The sequence below is a fragment of the Acinonyx jubatus genome, chromosome C2 (assembly GCF_027475565.1).
Source record: "Acinonyx jubatus isolate Ajub_Pintada_27869175 chromosome C2, VMU_Ajub_asm_v1.0, whole genome shotgun sequence".
Classification (NCBI taxonomy): domain Eukaryota; kingdom Metazoa; phylum Chordata; class Mammalia; order Carnivora; family Felidae; genus Acinonyx; species Acinonyx jubatus.
In genome coordinates this window covers 131,682,609-131,703,586 of record NC_069384.1, presented here as the reverse complement: position 1 = coordinate 131,703,586, position 20,978 = coordinate 131,682,609, and the positions used below count along the sequence as shown (strand labels likewise).

The following is a 20,978-nucleotide window of genomic DNA, read 5'->3' as shown; positions in this document are numbered from 1 at the left end:
CCCTATCTGTCCAATCCAACCCCATCTACCTCAAACTTGACAGAAAAGCGCCCATGTTTCTGGACTTTCGGGGGTCTCCTTCCCCGTAGTCTACAGACTTGGTTCTATTTTCTATTTCTGTAGTCATTTAATCGATTTGGGGGGGCGACAACAGGGATAACCGGGAACGGGTTAATCCCGGGCGTTCGGGCGCCATTTTGAAACTAGAGCGTAGATGCATTAATTTTTTTTTTTAATTTTCATATACATTTAAGGATGCACGCTTATTTCAAGTGTGCTTCAAAGGCATTTTCGGGGTGACGTGTGGGTCCAGGGGAAAGGGGGTCTGTCAGCCCATAAGTCTCAGGTCGGCGCCTCCCTGGCTACGGAGTGCCGACCCACGCGCACCCCCTCCATACCCCCGGTGGGGGAGCCGGTACCCCCCCAAGCGCCCCCCGCAGGGGGCGGGGGGTTGTTACCCATTGGCTGAGGCGGCTACCACGAGCTCCAGTACCCGGCGCAAGAGCCACCTCTGGGAGCCCCGCAGGCCACGCCTCAGTTCGCCTGCGCCCCTCAGCATCGCCACTTGGTTGTTAGGGCTCCTGGCTCTCGCCGCTCGCTTTCGATTTTCCTCTAGTCCTCTTTTATCCCTTTGCCCAAGTCGAAGCCGGGCAGCGGCAAGACCAGCGCGAACGGCAGCCCTAAGAGTGGTGCCAGAAGCCCAGCCTCCGCTCCTCCTCGAGCCCATTCAGCGGGAACAGCTAGCTGCCGCCATCATGGTGAGTTGGGGAGGAGGAGGCCTGAGGGGCGCACGCCCAGGTGGGGATCTCCCAGGTGGCGGAAACTCGGCTTTTCTGGCGCCGCGCAGGAGGGGGGCTGAAATCGGGGCCACCCCGCTTCCTTGTTCTGGGGCGCCGGCCCGGGTGCACCACAGATGGCCTGAGAGAGGAGGGTGAGGCGGCCTAGAGGCGTGGGGGAGGGGAGGAATTCCCCGTGGCTGTCGCTGAGGGGAATGGCCCCGGGGCTCGCTGTTCCTCCGGCCGACCACGTGCAGGGCCACGACCTTCACGCCGCCCCGCCTGCCTCCCGCAGGCGCCCGCTAGGCTGTGAGGGCCGTCTGCGGTGTGGACCGCGGGGACTTGGGGGGGGGGGGGGAGGTGAATACCGCGCGGCCGCCCCACCCCCACCCCGCCCGGCGGGCCTCCCTTCCCGCGCTTACCCTGAGGAGAGGAGGTCGCGCGTCTGGTGCGAGATGGCGGCGGGCTACCGCCCCCGGAAGCCAGCTGGCGCCGGCTCTCCGGGAACTGGGCTGTCGACTTTGAGGGCCGGCGTTCTCCTCGGCAAGTGGTTTCTTTCCCGCCCTCGCACGTGATGGCGGCGGGCTCTTGGGGGGGGGGGCGCGGGGTGCTCACGTCGGGGGAAACCGGGCGGCCGGCGGGGACAAACGAGAGCCTCGGTGGCGGCACCTCGTGCCTGGCCTGGCGCCCGGGGCTCCCTCGTGCGGCGGCCTCAGGCGGAAAACTCGCCCGACGCCATCCTTGCCATACGAGGCCGGGCTTGCCTGTGCTCCTGCGGGACCGCAGACCCGAGAGGCCCGAGTTCTGTGCTCGGGAAACGCTTTCTCTCTCGAGATGCGGCAGGAGTTTAAACCAAACGTCCGCACGGTAGTAATCCTTGCTCTTGGCGGGGGACGTTTCGGTGAGTTTTGGTAAATGCTTGGCGGTGACCCACCACGAGGTGCAACTCTGAAACTTTGGACCCATACCCTTAAGTCACAGACGTGTTCTAGACTCTGTGGATTTGCAGTATAATCTTTCGTATTCTCCATTTTTAGAAGTAAACGGAGGACATTTATAGACAGTTTATATTACTACCTATAAAGGTTAAAATAAAAATTTGCAATTATATGTATTATCCTGTATATAAAAATCTGCAATTATACGTATTATTTATGTCATTATCTAATCACTGAGTTGCTCATAAAAAAGTACAGTATTTTTTTCTCTCCATTTTTAGAGAAAAAGGGGAATGCTAATAGCGTTTTTCCCCGATTATGACAGTAGCATATTAACTCATTTGAAAGTAATCAGTGTAAGAAAACCGGTCTGTCCCAAACCCTTTAACAAAGTTTTGCTATATGTATGCCCTTCCAGACTGTTTTATGCATGTATTGCACGTAGATAGGTTAAGTTTTATTTTATAAAAGTTGTACCATGCTACATAATACTTTTTTATATCTTGCATCCTTCACTTAATATAATGAATATTATTTTTCAAAGATATATTTAAAGTGATTTCAAGTGGGGTGCCTGGGTGGCTCTGTCGGTTAAGCGCCCGACTTCGGCTCAGGTCATGATCTCCTGGTTTGTGAGTTCGAGCCCCGCTTCAGGCTCTCTGCTGAAACTTAGAGCCTGGAGCCTGCCTCGGATTCTGTGTCTCTCCCTCTCTCTCTGCCCCTCCCCCGCTCACGCTCTGTCTCTCTCTATCAAAAATAAATGTAAAAAAAATTTTTTTAATGATTTCAAGTATGTAATGTTAAGATGTAAGATTATACCATTACTTGTTTTACCAAATTTAAATAATGAATAATAATGAATAATGAATTATAATGAATAATTTTTCTGTATTAAAACAGTACTATAGTAAATATCTTTGTGTGAATGGTTTGGAATACTTATTTTATTAATTCCTTGAAATTAATTACCAGGAATGGAAACAACTGAGTGAAAGGGTTATGCCCATTTTATAACAATTTTAAATTACAGTACATCTTTCTGAGTTATTCTTGATGGAGCATGTACCAGTACGTGTTCTGTGTGCAGAATGATCTCCACACTCTTTCCAGTGAGAGGTGTTAACACTTTTTAAAGTTGCCAATAATAGGTGGAAAATACATTCTGATGTGCTTTTTTTTTTACTCATTAATGAAGTTGAAGTTTGTCATTAGCTTTCAAAATTTATTTTTTATAAATTCTTAATCCACCTATTTGGATGTTTATCTTTTTTAAGGATTTATAAGAACTCCATTAACATTCTTTGTCATTTATAGTGGTAAGGAGTTGCCTTTATTTTCTAATTTCAGTGGAAATTGCTGTTTCTTTTTAAGCCTGATGTTAGCTTAGAGCTACATCAACAGAGAGTAAGATTTCTGTTTTACTTGGGTTTTTAAAAATTCAATGATGGATGTATTTTATAAAATGCTTTCCTTTGGTGAATGACAGTAACAGATTTCCTAAGAATGAACCATCTTGGAGTTTTCAATATAAATTGTTCTTAATTGTATGTTTTTTATATACTGCTGGAATTTTGCATCTTTGTGTTGGGGCAGAGGTGGACCATTTTGATTAGGTTTTGTTATTTAGGTGTTAGTTTTGTAAAATGAATTGAAAAATACCCTTTTTTCTTCTCTTTTCTCTGGAATGTTTTTCAGTTAAAGTATCTGAATCTTTCTCATACATACTGTCTTCTGTGTACAATTGTTTCTGTCTTGGTGCCCTCTACACACACACCAATTATCTGTTTCTTCACAATTTGAAAAAAACTCACAGTGAAACCGAGCTAGGAATCAAGTATTTTTTCTTAAGATTGTTTTCAAGATTGACATTTTTCTAGAAAGTTGGCCATTTCATCAAGATTCTGTTATAATCTGTGGTCATACCACCTTTTTTCAACACAAATGTATATTTTTGCTTTCTTGCCTTTTTCTCTCTTGGTTTTCTCAGGATTGTTTGTCTATTATTTGGATTGTTTCTAAGAGTCCAGTCTTGGATTTACTTACAAGGTTTTATTCTGATTTTCATTTCCTATTTCCTATTATGCTTTTTTTTTTATTAGTGTCTTCTTCTGTGGATATAACTCTAGTGACTACAAATTATAGATTGTTTTTGTGGTCAAGTACAGATTGCAGTTGCCTTAAATGTAGCTATAAAAGTTGAATGAAATAATGTTAAAGAGCTGATATCCCAGGAGCTTTAGTAATGATAAGGTTTTTTTTTCAGCTTTTAGGTATTTTTGTCATTTCGTTATCCAAGTACACCAGGGAATGTATTACTGTAAATACCAGTGATGAGAATTCTGTATATGAAGGCCTCCAAGTTTCCTGCTACTTAATATCCTAGCATTACTTTTCTCAAAACCCGCCAACTCACCTGAAGATATAATTAAGAAAAATAATTACTCCCTATATTTAATTTATATGAAATTTATTTCTGTATGCTATTGATGGTTAATATTAATACTTTAATAATACCAAACTTTTTGCTTTAGCCTAAGCATTTATTTGTGGAGTATTTTTAGCAGTAGTTTAAAAGTATTAAAGGTTGTTTATTGGTTTTGGATGTTGTGTATATAAATTATAATTGTATACAAGTACACACACAGAAGTTTAAAAAAAATCCCTGCTGATGTCTTATTAAAATGGACTACTTTGCTTACTTTGTTAGCTTTGAGCACCACCTGCTGGTTAAAGATTAAGACATGGTAGTGTCTTAATTTAAGATGTAAAGAAAATGATGTGCTGAATATAATGTTTAATATCTCAATTAACGAGACTGTGAATTTGAATAACTCAATCCCAAACCAAATTTCCTATAATATACAATGGCCTTTTTCCCCAAATTGTTGCCTAATGTCTCAAGTATCCATTTTACTTTTGTTAAATAGAATATGAGAATTAGAAATTTCATCTTCAGTTCTGGGGATGCTATCATGGGTTTCTCAACTGCGACCCTGTTCACATTTTAGAACAGATAGGTTTTTGTTGTAGGAAGCTGTTTTTTGCATTATAGGATATGTACTGTATCCTTGGCCTCTGCTACCACACACAAGGAGTACCCCTCAGTTGTGACAACCAAAAATGCCCCTGCATCACAAAATCTCTCCTGGTTGAGAATCAGTACATTCTCATAACCCCTTATAATGTGGTACAGTTTTCTGGCCTGACCTTACACCTTCAAATTAAAACATTCATCCGTGGTCATTCACAGCAGATAATACTAGCTTGTCAAATAGAAAGGTATCCAGAGTTCATCCACAAATGAAGGGGAAATTGAGAAGGAGAAAAGAAAGTCTGTTAGAATTTCAGAGCCACTTTTGGATTTGTTTTGAACTTATGAAATAACTAACTGAAAGAGATTGGTAAGTTGTTTATAGTGAAGAGAAATCTAGTCAAGTTTTAATAGTTAAAGATACGTGGAGTATGTAGTATAGTCAGTCCCATGTAGGAAAAAAACTAAAATTAGAAAAAAAAATGGGAAAACTTCAGAAGGTTTTTACTCTATTTCATTATTATGAAATATTAGTATACTACAGTTAGGAGGAAAGAATTAGGAAGCACCCAAATAGAAACACGAAATAGCAAGTACAGTTGATTCTTGAACAATGCAGGAGTTAGGGACACCAACCCACCGTTCCTCCACGTATTTACAGTACTGTACTGTATTTCTTTGAAAAATATTTGTGAATGAGTGGACCTGGACAGTTCAAATCCCTGTTCAAGAATCAGTTGTATGTGTACAAATTAATAGAAACTAAAACACGTTTGGTGATTTGAGTTTTGATTTCATCTCTAATCAGTATAGAAGTTTATAGAATCTTAAATTTACTAGTAACTTCTAGCATCTAAAAAAATAGGAATTATGCCTACTTTATTATTGTCACTGATTTCTATAGAAATTACTGTGCTTGCTTTTTAAAAATATATGTATCAGTTGGTTTATTTTGTCCCTGTTTTTCTCCATAAGCAGAGATGTAATGGGTTTATTTCTCTTGCAGCCTTTTGTACTTCCCTCTTAATCAATAGCTACTTCTTTTTTTTTTTTTAATTTTTTAATGTTTATTCATTCTGGGGAGGGGGAAGGGCAGAGAGAGAGGGAGACATAGAATTCAAGCAGGCTCCAGGCTCCACGCTGTCAGCACAGAGCCTGAAATGGGGCTCAGGCTCATGAACTTTGAGATCATGACCTGAGCCAAAGTCAGACACTTAACCAACAGAGCCACCCAGACACCCCTCAATAGGTACTTCATAAATGAATTTCAAATATATGGATGTGCCAATAATTGGTTCTTTGAAGTTCCAATTGAAATTAATTAATAAAGTATGTACAAAATAAATAAGTAAATGGTAAAACCAAGAAAGAAGCTTTTTAAACTATAGAAAATAAATGCAGATAATAGAACGCTAACTTATTATTGGTGTACCACATTATACTTTACAAAATGAATTTGCAGATGTTATCTCACTTTATTCTCAAAGCAATTTTCCAGATATAAATAGCTACCAAATAAGGGGTTATAACCTAGTAAAGGACATGAACCCCAGATCTCCTGACTAAATCAATTTTGTTTCACTATGTTAGACTGCTTTTCCGACGTATATATTACCAGTAAATTTTGCTTCAGAAAAATTTACATTAATCTTATGTGGAAAAACTAAAGATAGAGTTCTGACCAGAATCCAGAAAAATGAGTTTCATGTGTGGGTCTCTTAATTTGAAAATAAAGATAGTATCATTTATATCTATCAGCCCACTGTGAAAATTAGAATTATCAGTGGGGACTGATTTGGTGTTAGTGAAGAGGAAAAATGTTATTTCAAAAGATGCTTTGAACACCCTAGCACTAAGGGAAAGGATTGTAAGCCGTTTTTTTAGCAGGAGGTATTACAATATGTGAGCAAATAATCTTTTCATGATCCATTTCCAAAGTAAATGCATACTAACACAAAGAGTATTTAATTACAAAATGCATGTTAATTTTGGTGACTAGAAAGAGGAGGCAAAAGAAATTTGTTTACAGCTTTGTGGTAGGGGTGTCTGGGTGGCTCAGTGAGTTGAGTGTCTGGCTCTTGATCTTGGCTCAGGTCATGATCTCAGGGTTGTGGGATCAAGCCCCTTGTCAGGTTCTGTGCTGAGCATGGAATCAACTTAAGGTTCTCTCTCCCTCTCTCTACCCCGTCCTCTGCTTGTGCCATGGGTATGTGCTCATTGTCTCTTGCACTCTCTTTAAAATAAAAAATAAGTGAAAACAAAGCTTTGATGTATGTTTTTGATGCAGATTTTTAAAAATTATCTTTTTTTAAAGATTTACCATGCTTTTTAATAAGGTACTCAGTAAAGTGAAAATTTGCTTACCTGGCATACAATAGAATGAGTTTAATAACTGTTTTTACAAATCTCAACTTTCCAGTTCACGAAGTCAGTATAAAGTCAGTATTCTACTTTAGTGTAAGAGATGATGATAAGCAACACTGGGTTTAAGAATGTACTGTACTCTTTTGTTAAAATTTCATACTGATCTACTCTGATTACCTTAAATCCTAAACCTGAACTAAGCTGTATTACTGGTCAATTTACTATGAAAGTAATTCATATGAAAATACTCTGTATTTTAAATACAAAGATTGTGTTTCACATCATGGTTTAGTGATGATATCTGCTTTCCAAATTACAGTCTGCTGCAAATCCTGAGACTCCAAACTCTACCATCTCCAGAGAGGCCAGCACTCAGTCCTCATCAGCTACAACCAGCCAAGGCTATGTTTTACCAGAAGGCAAAATCATGCCAAACACCGTTTTTGTTGGTGGAATTGATGTTAGGGTATTGTATTCCTATTTCATTTATTTAAGAAAATATTTAGTGAACACTGGGGTTTGGGTCCTGATGCAAACATAAGGTTTTTTTGTACTTCATGCAGGTTTGGAATTGGGTTCATGTTTAACCTATAGAGACTAAAAGTATCTTTGACAAAGAGCTACAGGTGGTTTGGGGATCCTTAGGAGAGATACCTCCACATTTTCAAATCTTTTTTATAGTATAATTGAAATTTTTGAATTCTGAATTTTTACTCTTGAAGTCAAATTCTTCTCCATAGATGGATGAAACCGAAATTAGAAGTTTCTTTGCTAGATACGGTTCAGTAAAAGAAGTGAAGATAATCACGGATCGAACTGGTGTGTCCAAAGGGTGAGTAAAACAAAATGTTCAGTATAAAGTATAAAAAATATGTGAGCTATAGTCTCTATATAGAGTAGCATAGAAGAATTCAAAACGCGTGTTCTTACACTTGTATAAATTTTTTGCTTTGTTTCTTACATATAAAAGATAAGTTTGCTGCCAACTCTTCTATGTAGTCATTTTCATAGCGTTTGTATGTAAATATTTCCTACCTTCATTTATTTTACGTAAGTGGATTAATCAGTTCTATCAGAGCTGTTTTTTTCATGTATCTTACGGTATCTTAAGTTTTAACCATCTTGCAATAGATAGTAAGTTAAATTCAGGTTCATAGATGTGAATTTTCTGTTAATGAATGATGTCCCACACTGTGTTAACCTTCACGCATGTCTTCCCCCTAGATCAGGGGAAGAAGACAAAAGGTAGTATTTATAGATGACTGATCATGTACATCTAAAACTTTATTTCAGTATATTCTTCATCAGTATAATTTCAGTCAGTTACTTCATAGAATACTGGAAGTTTTAGACCATATACTGTTCTGGTGGTGATTTTTACACTTCATTTATCTTTCTTTGTAGCTATGGATTTGTTTCATTTTATAATGATGTGGATGTGCAGAAGATAGTAGAAGTAAGTAATCTTATGGAAAAATCTCAGTTTATGGATGCAGTGTTTAGTGTTGAGTCCTGAATATATAGCCTTGTATGAAATATAGAAATAAACTTCCTGTTTGAAATCCAAACCTAGAGTAATCTTACATAACTAGTCAGAACCTGTTTATTTGTAACTGGACATCTAGCTTCATGAGCTAGATACAGGAAAGGTTAGAGACAGAGTGTAAAGGTTTTTGATCAAATTCCAAGACTTCTCTCAACAGTTGGGTAGTGAGGGTAAGGTTGCTTCGTGCTGATAAATTTTGATTTGGTATGTTCTTACCAGTGATGATGGTAGAAATTTTAGAAGATTTGGGGTATTTACCAAAGTCTTAGAAGTCTTTGAAATTGATTTTAGCTTTATTATGGTTTTATTTTCAGTCACAGATAAATTTCCATGGTAAAAAGCTGAAACTGGGACCTGCAATCAGGAAACAAAATTTATGTGAGTAAGGAGAAGAATTGTTCTTATTAACATATGTAGCTTTTCAGGAAACTAAAAGTAGTCTTTGTTTTCGTATTATTCTTTAAAAAGGTGCTTATCATGTGCAGCCGCGTCCTTTGGTTTTTAATCCTCCTCCTCCACCGCAGTTTCAGAGTGTCTGGAGTAATCCAAACACTGAAACTTACATGCAGCCTCCAACCATGATGAATCCTATAACTCAGTATGTTCAGGTAAAAATTATTTAACATTATTTAACATTCCTTTTTCTTTTTTTTAAATAGTATTGCAGATCTTATAGATGGGGGCACCTTAAAAGTAAGGCAGTCTCACTTTTTACCCTCAAATCAGATGCATATTTTCCATAATAAGTGGTAATACTGTCTCTGAGTGATGAGAAGGAAATCTATTACTTTTGTTAGAAATCTGTTGTTCTTAGTATTGTTTCTAACACCAAGCTAAAATATGCTTCTATATAGTTTGTAAATCTTTAAGAACTGACCTCTGTAGCCATGAAAAATATATATATCTCATTCATTTCCCTTCCCCCCCATAGGATAATTCCTAAAATATTTGAAGGCAGCTTTCCTCATGTGTTTGCCTGATTTATTCTTCTTTAAGTTTGGCAGTTCTATTTATTCATTATTTTCAATGATTTTCAGATGTCTTCTATAGATTACTGACTTCTGGATGTATTCTGGTTCTAGAATGGATAGGTTTCTGATGAGTTAACTGTATTTGTAAATTCTGTGAGTTTCCTGGCATATAATTTGTTTGGATACTTGAATATTTGAAATGGGATTTGAAATATTTACTATCCTATTGATGATGAATAACATTGATTTTCTTCATTTTATTTTCTTCAGTTTAAAAGACATTTTATTTTCAAGAAAAGAAAAATTGTAGAGAAGTGTTTCTGTAGTGTCTTTCATTTGTTTACATTTTCCATCTACCCTAAACACAGGGTATACCTTTTGTTATTTTTCTTGCTCTAAACATGGTTAGAAGAAAAGCACTACACATTCCTAACGTTTGCTGTGAGCTATTACTTAACTTGGGTGTATTCATGTATGATATTACATAGATGCTTTTAATAAATATTTATTGAAAGATGAAAGGCATTCTACTGTTCATTTCAGTTTTGGGGTTATATACTGCCCTTAACTTGTAGAAATGAAATACAGAAAGAGCCATAAAGTGTGTAGGAGGACTACACATTACTCCATGATATTGTCAAGGAATACAAAACTGCTTAAAAATATTTTTACAAAGAAATAACAGATGTATTAATATAACTTTAATATGGAAATCTATCTTAATTAGAGCCTTATCACCAGTATAAGGAAGAACTTCTCAGTGGGGATAAATACACAAATAAGATAAACGTAAATGGGCAAAATCAGTCTCTTCCCTCATTCATCCCTTCTCCTCTCCCAAAAGACTAACATTTGACAGAGAATTTTTCTTAATGTAGCCAATCACTCCAATAGAATTCTGCATTCGTATATAGAAAAATATGATTTATATTCATATTTTTGTTGTATTGGAAGTTTTACTTTATTATTTTCAAGAATTTTCCATGTTAATCCATTCTTTCTATAAACTTTATTTGCAGGCATATCCTCCTTATCCTAGTTCACCAGTTCAGGTTATCACTGGATATCAGCTGCCTGTATATAATTATCAGGTAATTTAAAAGGGAACAAAATGATTTACTTTGGAATATTATTCAGGCATTTATATGAATTTCTCCAATAGTTTGTCATTTAAACTAGTAGAACATGCTTAAGATAAGAAAGTTAGAATTTGTCTAGAATTAGGACCTTTAATTATTTAAAAATAAGGGAAAAAGATTTGACAGGAATATACTTAGCATAAAGATTTCTTACACTGTTTTATAAGATTTTGTGTCCTCTTCTGTATTTCAGCATGTTTTCTTCCATTTTTGCTAGCAAATAGCTGAACCATCCAAACTAACTTTTATAAGCTTTTTTAGGGGGATAGATGAAATAAAATAACTCAGGTTTTAGAGCATTGAATTCCAATTATATTTAGTAGTGTTTATTTTAGCTGACTACTACAAAGTAGTAGTTCTCTGAATTTCTGACCATAGATATGACCATATCTATGGCCCATGACCATTAGCTATGGGAATAAATCCAGAGAACTACTATCTTTGAGTTTTTCTGAAAGCTAACACCAGAAAATTGAGAAAAATTAGGGTTTATGTATAAAGTAACAGTAATTCCCTCAGGTATTAGAAACCTAAAGTATTTCATTCTTCCATTCTGTTTCTTTTACTGCAAGTTCAAGGAACCAGCATGACAAATACCTCAACATTGTCTATCTTTGTGAAAATGTGTAAGAATGGTTAACTAATTGTTACTTCCTTTTGTTTTGTTTGTTTTTTTAAGATGCCACCACAGTGGCCTGCTGGGGAACAAAGGAGTTATGTTATACCCCCGGTAAGGAGAATTACTCTCTTTTCTTTATTTAAAACGTATACTCCCTTTTCTTTATTTAAAATATTTTCTTGTTTTAACTTTTAACTATCATATTTTTCTTGACTTCTGTCATTTCATATATGCCTAAAAATATTTTTAAATTCCCTTTCACATTATGTGCTATGTTTTATTAATGTCAGCCCAAGTATATTCTTCCATGGGAGAAACCGCTTTTCATTTCTCATGTGGTTTTTGTGTGCTTTCAGGCAATGGCTGCTCTGCATACAATAGGTGCTAAATTATATATAATCTAAGGAAGGTAGTATTAATACCTGTGTTAATTCTAATTCAGTGAATTTAGAATTTGTATTGAATCTATCTAGTTTTCTCTCCATAAAAAAAATCTGCTGAAGAGAAGCAAATGTTTTGCTGTTAATACTGTTAGATGTTATATATAAGAACACAAAAGAGGGTGTTAGCTTTAAAACACTTTAGTATTTGTTACTTTGTATCCTTCATCAAGATTGGACCTTTGAATGATATGACATTAATTCAAATTCTCAGGCACTGGGAAATTCTCATTCTGTAACTAGATGTTGAAGGTTTTTGTTTTTGTTTTGTTGTTTTTTTTTTTTTTAATTTTTTAACATGTTTGTTTATTTTTGAAAGAGCATGAGAAGGGGAGGGGTAGAGAGAGGGAGACACAGAATCCAAAGCAGACTCTAGGCTCTGAGCTGTTAGCACAGAGCCTGTCGTGGGGCTTGAACCCACAGACCACGAGATCATGACCTGAGCCAAAGTCGACACTTTACCAGCTGAGCCACTCAGGCATCCTTGGAGCTTCTTTTTCTTAGACCTCTTCTAATCTGATTATGTTGAAGTTTAGAAGACTTTTCAAAATAAAATACTGCCTTATTGCAATTCAGTTATTCAGTTCAAAATAAAGTTTCTGAAATAACATAATAATTCAGCTTTAACACAACCCACATTTAAATGCTCAATATCCGCTAATTTTGAAGAATAGATTGTTCAGAAATGTATCTAATGTACATCTTTTTAATTATACTTTTATAATGTAGACTTATACCGCTGTTAACTACCACTGTAATGAAGTTGATCCAGGAGCTGAAGTTTTGCAAAGTGAATGTTCAGTTCATGAAGCTACTCCATCCTCTGGAAATGGCCCACAAAAGGCAAACATCTAATTTTATATTTTGTTTATATTTTCATAATTGTTTTTTGAAGTTTTTATAATGGCCCTTAGAGATGCAAGTATCTTTTTTCAAATTTAAATATGGAAGCCAAAAATAACAGCTTAAGTAATTGACTAATAATTTGGCATTTTATGTGAAAGTTCATGAAACTTGAGGCACCCCCAAACTTTCAGTGTTTACATATAGTTTCTGATTCAGTAGTCCTTTTCTCTCTTGTATTTTCATTGTTTTTTAAAACATACTTTAATGCGTACAAACATACTTTGGTGGAATGTAGTAGATAGCTTCCTCAAGAATCCTGTCTTCAAAAGAGATTAATATGAATTTTACCTCTTTTTTTTAACCAGTTTAAACATTTACTTAGCTGAATAGTAATATGCAAATATTTATGGCATTCTCTTCATAACATTATATATGGCAGCAGCTCTCAAGAGTGGTAGAGTCACTAGTAATAATCGAAATACCGAAATAGGTACAGTTTCTTCTTTTTTTATCATTGGAACAAATTCATATAACAGTGCTCTCACTCTTGAATTATCCTGTTTTTGTTGAATGGGTGGGAATGTGGAAGTAGTTGATGTGATGGGAATGTGCATAATAACATTGAAGGATTCCCATTGGAGTTTGTGTGCACATTCCCATCACATCAGCTACTTTGTCCATGTGTTTCTTAGTGGAAATTAAAAATAATTGAGAACTACTGAACTGCAGAGTAAAAAAATTCCTTGATTTGATTCATGATTAGAATTTGAAAAAATATTAAAATAGTTATAATTATCAGGTTTTATCCTAGATATATTTTCTTCAAATGCTGAAGTTTACTGTTTCTTATCTTAACAGGGAAAATTAAAGAACCTTAAGGAAATATTTGAGGGTTTTACTAAATTGAGCTTTATAACCAGTACTGTTATCACTAAGATTCTAAAATATTTTTAAAGTTTGATAGAAAAGTTACATATTAAGTGATATGTAATGAATTACATGAAAATGTAATGTGTAACACATTTAATATGTAGTATGGATTACATAAGAATTCTTTAGAAGTACATGTATTTAACTTTCTTTGAAAAACCTGTTAAAGTAAGTAAAAGGAATAGTCCTTAGATTGTTGGAAAAACTTCTTTTTTTCAGAAATCTGTGGACAGAAGCATACAGACTGTGGTATCTTGTCTGTTTAATCCAGAGAACAGACTGAGAAACTCTCTTGTTACTCAAGATGACTACTTCAAGGTATAAAAGGAATAGTATTATACAGGATAAAAAGCATATTTGTCAGATATGAAGTATCTTTGTTTCTGTAGAATATATATTTTGAGATTGCATAGAGCATTTATTTAATTGAACTCTTGGCATTTGATGTTAGTAATTCAGAAAACCTCTCTGAGTGAATTTTACCTGGCCATTACACTGCTCAAACCTTGATATAGTGTAGTTTGTCCTTACAGAAGAAATCTTTAGCAGAAGCTTGTAATTGAAAAGGTTTGTGAAAGAAGGGAGTTGAAAGAGAATATTGGCTTGACCAAATGGAAAAAGAGGAAATGTTAGGTACACAAAGCAGAATATAACTCAGATATCATGCGGGTTCAGTTTCATACTGCTGCAATAGGGCGAATATGCAATAAAGTGAGTCAAGTTAATGTTTTTTGTTTTCTAGTACATATAAAAGTTTTCTTTACACTATACTGTAGTCTATTAAGTGTCCAATAGTATTATATCTAAAAAAATGGTATATGTATCTAAATTAAAACATGCTTTATTGCTGGGGCGCCTGGGTGCTCAGTCCGTTAAGTGTCTGCCTCCTCACAATACATGAGATCAAGCCCCACATTGGGTTCTGGGCTCAGTGGACCCTGCTTGAGATTCTCTCTCATCTCTCCCTCTGCCCTTCCCCTGCTCACACTGTCTCTCAAAATAAACATTTTAAAAATACATCTATACTCTATTGCTAAAAAATGTTCATTATCATCTAAGCTTTCAGCAGCTCAGAATCACTGATCACAGATTACCATAACAAATATAATAGTAATAATTGTGCAGTATTAGAATTATCAAAATGTAACACAGGGACACAAAGCAAGCAAATTGCTGTGGGAAAAATGGTGCCAATAGACTCTTTCAATGCAGGGTTGCCACAAACCTTTAATTTGCAAAAAATGACACATGAGATTGGAGTAAAATGAGGTATGGCTGTGTGTGGATATTAGACGAAAGAGAAGAAAAGTGGGGCATCTGGGTGGCTTAGCTGAGCATCCAACTCTTGATTTTGGCTCAGGTCATGATCTCACATTTCCTGAGTTCAAGCCCCACATCAGGTGGTGTGAGGCTTGCTTAGGATTCTGTCTCCCTCTCTCTGTCCATCTCCAGCTTGTATGTTGTATGAGCACGCATGTGTGTGTTCTCTCTCTCTCTCTCTCTCTCTCTCTCTCTCTCTCTCTCAAAATAAATAAACTTTAAAAAATATTTTTTGAAAGAGAAGAAATTGATCGTTCAAATTACATACCTGAACAATGTGGGGGGAGAAGAGATAAAGTGAAGCAGTGAAAAGAGCTGAGTAGAAAGAAATGGAAGTTGATTAAGAGTTGAAGACATGGAAGAGAATGTGAGTGTTTGAATTTAAGAAAGTTCTGGTTTCTAATCCTGGTTATGTTACATTAGATAGATTACTTGATAATCTTAACTAAGGTTCCAGATTTTACAAGTTTAAAATGAGAAGACACAGGACTAAAGTTCTTTTAAGATCCCTTAGGTCTGAGTCTGTGAATATGGAAAGGAACCAAGTACTCACTCTAATGAGGGAGGAATATTGTGCTTATTAAAAGGGAAGGTTTTTTGTGTTTTTTTTTAACAACAGATTTATTGAGATATAATCCACATACTATACAGTAAACCCTTATAAAACACACAATACCATTTTTTAGTGTATTTGCAGAGTTGTGCCATCATGACCACAATCATTTTTAGGGTATTTTAACCAGCCCAAAAATAAACCCTTTCACCATTTGCAGTTACTCTTTATCCGCCCCCCCCCCCCCAACTCCTCTATCCCTAGGGAACCACTAGCCTACTTTTTTTTTTTTTTAAGTATTTTCCTGTTCTGGACATTTCATATAAATAGAATAGTACAATATGTGGCCTTTTATGACTGACTTTTTTCACGTAGCATAATGGTTTTAAGGTTCATCAATGTTACAGTGTGTATGAGTGGTTCATTTCTTTTTATTTATGGATATACCACTCTGTTTATTCATCACTTGATAGACATTTGGGTTGTTTCCACTTTCTGGCTGTGATGAGTAATGCTATGAACATTCATGGACAAGTTACTGTGTGGACATAGACTTTTATCTTTCTTGGGTATATACCTGGGAATGTAATTGCTGCGTTGTGTAACTATGTTTAACCTTTCAAGCAATTGTGAGAATTTTTCCAAAACGACTACACCATTTTACATTCAAAGGGAAAATTTTAACCATTGCTTTGTGTCTTAAAACAGGGAAAGGAGAAAAGCTTTTTTTTTTTTTTTTTTTTTTTTTAATCTATGAATGGATGTAGGATGAAGCTTCCAACCTTTTTTTTTTTTCCAACGTTTATTTATTTTTGGGACAGAGAGAGACAGAGCATGAACGGGGGAGGGGCAGAGAGAAAGGGAGACACAGAATCAGAAACAGGCTCCAGGCTCTGAGCCATCAGCCCAGAGCCTGACGCGGGGCTTGAACTCATGGACCGTGAGATCGTGACCTGGCTGAAGTCGGACGCTTAACCGACTGCGCCACCCAGGTGCCCCGAAGCTTCCAACCTTTTTAATGGGGATATACTAAGGACTTTGTATAATGCACAAGAGTAGAGCCATAGTAGGATTAAGTTCTTAACATATCTTCTCAACAGGAAGTAAACATGTTCATTTAAAGTTGACATTCGTTTTCTTATTATTTCATTCTACATAGTATAATTTAAAAGGAAAGAACTAGGATTGTTTAACAGCCTACCTTGCCCAAAGTTCTGAAAGTTAAATAGGTAGTACTTATAAATGATTTGTTTACAAGGCAGAAAGTAGTCTTTAAACTTGGCGTTAACCAAAAACCCTACTTTGAACTTTCCGGTTTTCTGTTCCTCTGGGCTAGGAGTCAGAAGTTCGTAGTCTGAAGTCTGGTATCTAGACCTATTTTGATTAGCTAAATATTGTTGTTTTAGTTGAATTTGAATGCATTGAGGCAGGGTATATACCGTTTCTATCTTGTCTTTATAATCTTTCATGTCCTACCTGACCTCTGAAGTTACTTGAATTTATGACCACTTTTCTGGGCTTAAAACTAAACAGGATATTAGCCTGTTATATAAAAGAGTATATTAAAGGTTATATAATTTCCAGAAGTTACTCTTCTTTATATGCCAACTGATTTTTAATCTCTAGGAAAAGGGCACACAGTTAAGCTCTTACAGAAAAGAAAATAGCTCCATTCCTTTTTGTAAGGCTTTACTCCACCCTCACCCCCACCCCCCCACCCCCCTGCCAAGAGAGGGCACCAAGTGAGTGAGAGGCAGAGAGAGAAATGGGTCTCACCTGAAGTGGGGCTTGAATTCACAAACTGTGAGATCATGACCTGAGCCGAAGTCCAATGCTTAACTGACTAAGCCAACCAAGCACCCCAGCCTCACTTCCTTCTGTCTGCACATCTGCAGGCAACATAAAGTGAAAGGAAAATTTTGCATGTATTTTTCTTTGTCTCTTCATTTCCTAAAGAATGATATATCTTCATCACAGTTTAAGGATATACCTTTAAATATGCCAAAACTTTTAGCTTTTAACCTAAAAGTATAAAATTTTAGTTTGAATTGTAGTATTCTCAAGCTGTGATTTCTACCAGATGCACTTCTTTTAGTAAAAACAGTACTTCTAAAAATTAAATATGTTTTATGCCAGCTGTCTTTGGGGCATCACTGCCAAATCATTAATTTATCTTTGTAAAATGGTATTGACTCCAAGTCTTCTGTTTCTGTTTCCTGAGATTTCTTTTTAAATTAGTGAATAAAACTACTCACTGGTACATTTGTTACACTTGTTACATTTGTTCAGGAATGCTTCCCCAAAAGGACTACTTTTCTCTTAACAGTTTTTAAACCCAAAATGAATGCTTAACTATTTTGCAACTATCTTAGGTCATAGCGATAATACAAAAGTGAAGTAATAAAAAGGACTTACTTCTGTCTTTTCTAGGATAAAAGAGTACATCACTTTAGAAGAAGTCGGGCAGTGCTTAAATCTGTTTGATCCCTTCTGCTAACTTTCTAGTCTCATGGGAAGTTGCTGATTTTGAATATTAAGAAGAGACTGAAAGTTTTTCACTATTCTAGAAATTTAATTCTGAATTTTGATAAATCACACTGAGACTTTCTTATACAAGTTGTGTTAGATTGCCTAGCTTTATTTGACATTCAGATTGTTCTTCATTAGATGTTTAGGAACTGGTTCTGTGTTCAATATATAGTTGAAGTAAAAAATAATTGAGACTGAAAGGAATAACTTTAAGATTTATCTGTAAGGATATTTTTTATTGAAATTGATATTTTAAGAGTTTAAAGCAGTTGCTGATTTTCAGGAAATTGTTTTATAAAACCTATTCTGAAAGGTCAGAATTTTGATAGTTTGAATACAAGCATTTCACTTCTCCAACAACTACCTGCAAACAGTACATTTACAATATCGTTCTTTACGCTTATGATTTCTCTCAAAATTTACCACAAAAGCAGAGTGTTTAAGACTGCATTTTTAATCAGTGGAACTCAGTATATAGTTAGCTTTATTGAAGTCTTCTTTGTCCAAACCCAGTAAAAAAGATTCTAAACAAACAGTCCAATCAGTGGGTCTTGTGTTTATTAGTTCAAAATATTTTACCTGTATCTAGAATCCACACATAGATACCCTATTTGATTGGGATGGTAATTAGGATAACTAAAATTCTGGGCCAGATTTTTTTAAAGAATCCAAGACAAACTAAACTTTACTAGGTATATAAACTTCTCAGTGAGTTACCATTCTCCTTTTTTCTTTTCTTTTTTTTCCCATTGAAATGCTACACTCAATAGCTGTATTTTAAATTGTGCAAAATACTGATGTTAAAGAATGCTGAAACTTTTTTTTATGTCACTTAAAGGTTAATCAGAGTATCTGAAAGGAATTGTTTTTATAAAAACATTAAAATATTATTTGTTGAAGAGCAAATACATTTTTATTTTTGCTTGTTAGCCTAGTGTATTTCCTTTTTTAAAAGTAAAATATGCTTAGAAGAGTCCAAGTAATTCTGATGTTTAAGTACCACTAAAGTTGTAAGCATATCTCGAGAATATACTAGAGTCAGAGTTAAGAGTCCATTTCTAGATTAGCTAGTCTCCTTGTTAGATGCTGTGTATTTTGGCCCCTAGAGCCCCTTTCGTGTCCCCACAGTCTTGATTTTCCAGTCTGTAGCACCATTCTTCCAGGAGTTTTGCTCCTAGAACAGGTGGTATAAAGAAGAGAAGTAGCAACAAGAACAGTTTGAGGGCTAAGCCTTAGAAAGGTGTCAGTGGGATAAAATCTTTCTAAAGGAAACATGTATCCGCATCATTTGACCTGCCATGGAAATGAGTTTAAGGTGGCTTCCTGGACTTTCTTTTGTTGGTCCCTTCACTGAAACATGGAGATTCCATTTATCCCTAACTTAAGGCAGCTGCCATGGGCCCTATTATCAGTCCCCATGGGTGCTTTATAATTCCTAATAATTTTCACTCTGTATCAAAGGGAAGAATCTTTTAACTTAAGGATCCCAAAGAGGGCTTTCTTATGCCTCAGAATTTGAAAGTGCCCTGAAATTTGTCCTTTAAAACATTGTTTTGTTTTGTTTTGTTTTTTTGGTTGTGCTTTAACATTCTTACATGTATCATTCTGTGAATAAATTTCCAGGTTACTCTAAATGATAGCTAAATTCAAAAGAGCCGATTCTAATTATCCCAATCTGACCTTAAGAAAAGTAAGAGAATAAACTTTTTATTTTTCTGCTTTTTTGTTGGACTGAAGTATTTAAAGGAGTAAGATAGAAAAAAGAGACAAAGTCCTGAACCTTTCAAAATAGAAAATTAATTTTAAAACTTAAAAGTATGTTCCTATTACTTATTGTTGATACTGTCTTTGTGTAAATGAATAAATAGAAATAAAGAAACTTTTTTTTCCCAAGTGCATTTTTGACCTACTTATTCATGTCATATCATCCAAAGAAATGCTGGAGAGTTGGGTGGGTAGTATGTGACAAGGTGTAGATCCTTGAAATTCAGAAGCATAAATACTGTTTAGTTTATTAATCTGGTAGAGTTAGTTTATACAAACAAATTTTGGTACATTGTATTGTACTGCGTTCTCAATGAAATTAAGAGATAGGTTTTCATGAGAAAATAATCCCTCTTAGATTGAATGGGAAATGGTTAACAGTTAGTTCCAATGCCATGCATCAACAGAACAGTGCCTAGTGAGAATGCTTGGTAAGTCCTATGTGATTATAGTTTCAGAGCCAAGGTCCCTATCATTTTGGACTCTGTAAATATTTTACTACGTACTTTGCACTTACCCTCAGTGATCCTTTTATTTGGGGATATCACAGTTGTCAATGATAGAGCTTAAATTTTCATACTGTATTTATTGCATGAGGATGTGTCCAAAAGGTCATTACTCACCACCTCTTCCAGCTCAAACTCCGGTACTCCTAGTTCTATCAGCTGAGGCCAGAGGAGAGGAAATTCTCCCTTTGGAGGTTCCTATGTTGTATTTCTTAATGGACTCATTACCAGAAAACTGGGTATTATCAAGGTTGTGTAAGATAAAACAGTGCCTTCTGAATCACTAGAGATGAAGTTTTGATGTTTAAAGTAATCATTTGCTAAAGATTAGTAATCCTTAAATGTACATGTGTGTGTGTGTATGGACACTTAAATATATATTGGCCATTTTCCAGAATATTTCATTAGCCTTGACTAAACTAAATAACAGTTTGTAACATTTTTGAGATCCTAAAACTAGATTACATATATCTTAAACAATTGTTTTAAACCTGCATGATGTTTTAGGCATATTTGCAAGTTGAGGGTTACTACAAAATTCTCAACACAAAACCAAGTCTTTGAGTTTAAAGAAGAAATTTCATACACTTTTTTTTTGTAACATGTTGCAAGTTATGACAAAATCAGGTGATGCCAAAAGCATTGGACACCCTTGTAAGAAGGGTATTCTGTGTGCTTTTTTCCCCTTAAGAACATGTAACCTTTG

The 20,978-nt window shown here is 35.9% G+C and overlaps 1 protein-coding gene across 1 annotated transcript; it reads left to right on the top strand.

The window, feature by feature from the left end:
- The first annotated feature begins 263 nt into the window (after positions 1 to 263).
- On the top strand, positions 264 to 19,900 carry DAZL (deleted in azoospermia like). The gene is made up of 11 exons (XM_015068464.3): positions 264 to 758; positions 7,429 to 7,575; positions 7,850 to 7,941; positions 8,514 to 8,565; positions 8,970 to 9,033; positions 9,124 to 9,263; positions 10,646 to 10,717; positions 11,445 to 11,495; positions 12,554 to 12,667; positions 13,820 to 13,918; positions 17,904 to 19,900. The coding sequence occupies exons 1-11, from the start codon at positions 756 to 758 to the stop codon at positions 17,955 to 17,957; spliced, it is 888 nt and encodes a 295-aa protein (XP_014923950.1). The 5' UTR covers positions 264 to 755; the 3' UTR covers positions 17,958 to 19,900.
- Positions 19,901 to 20,978: the final 1,078 nt, after the last annotated feature.

Coding starts and splice junctions, on each gene's coding strand:
- DAZL (XM_015068464.3), top strand. Junction 12,668..13,819: donor CTGGAAATGGCCCACAAAAG/GCAAACATCTAA, acceptor TCTTTTTTTCAG/AAATCTGTGGACAGAAGCAT. Junction 13,919..17,903: donor CTCAAGATGACTACTTCAAG/GTATAAAAGGAA, acceptor TGTCTTTTCTAG/GATAAAAGAGTACATCACTT.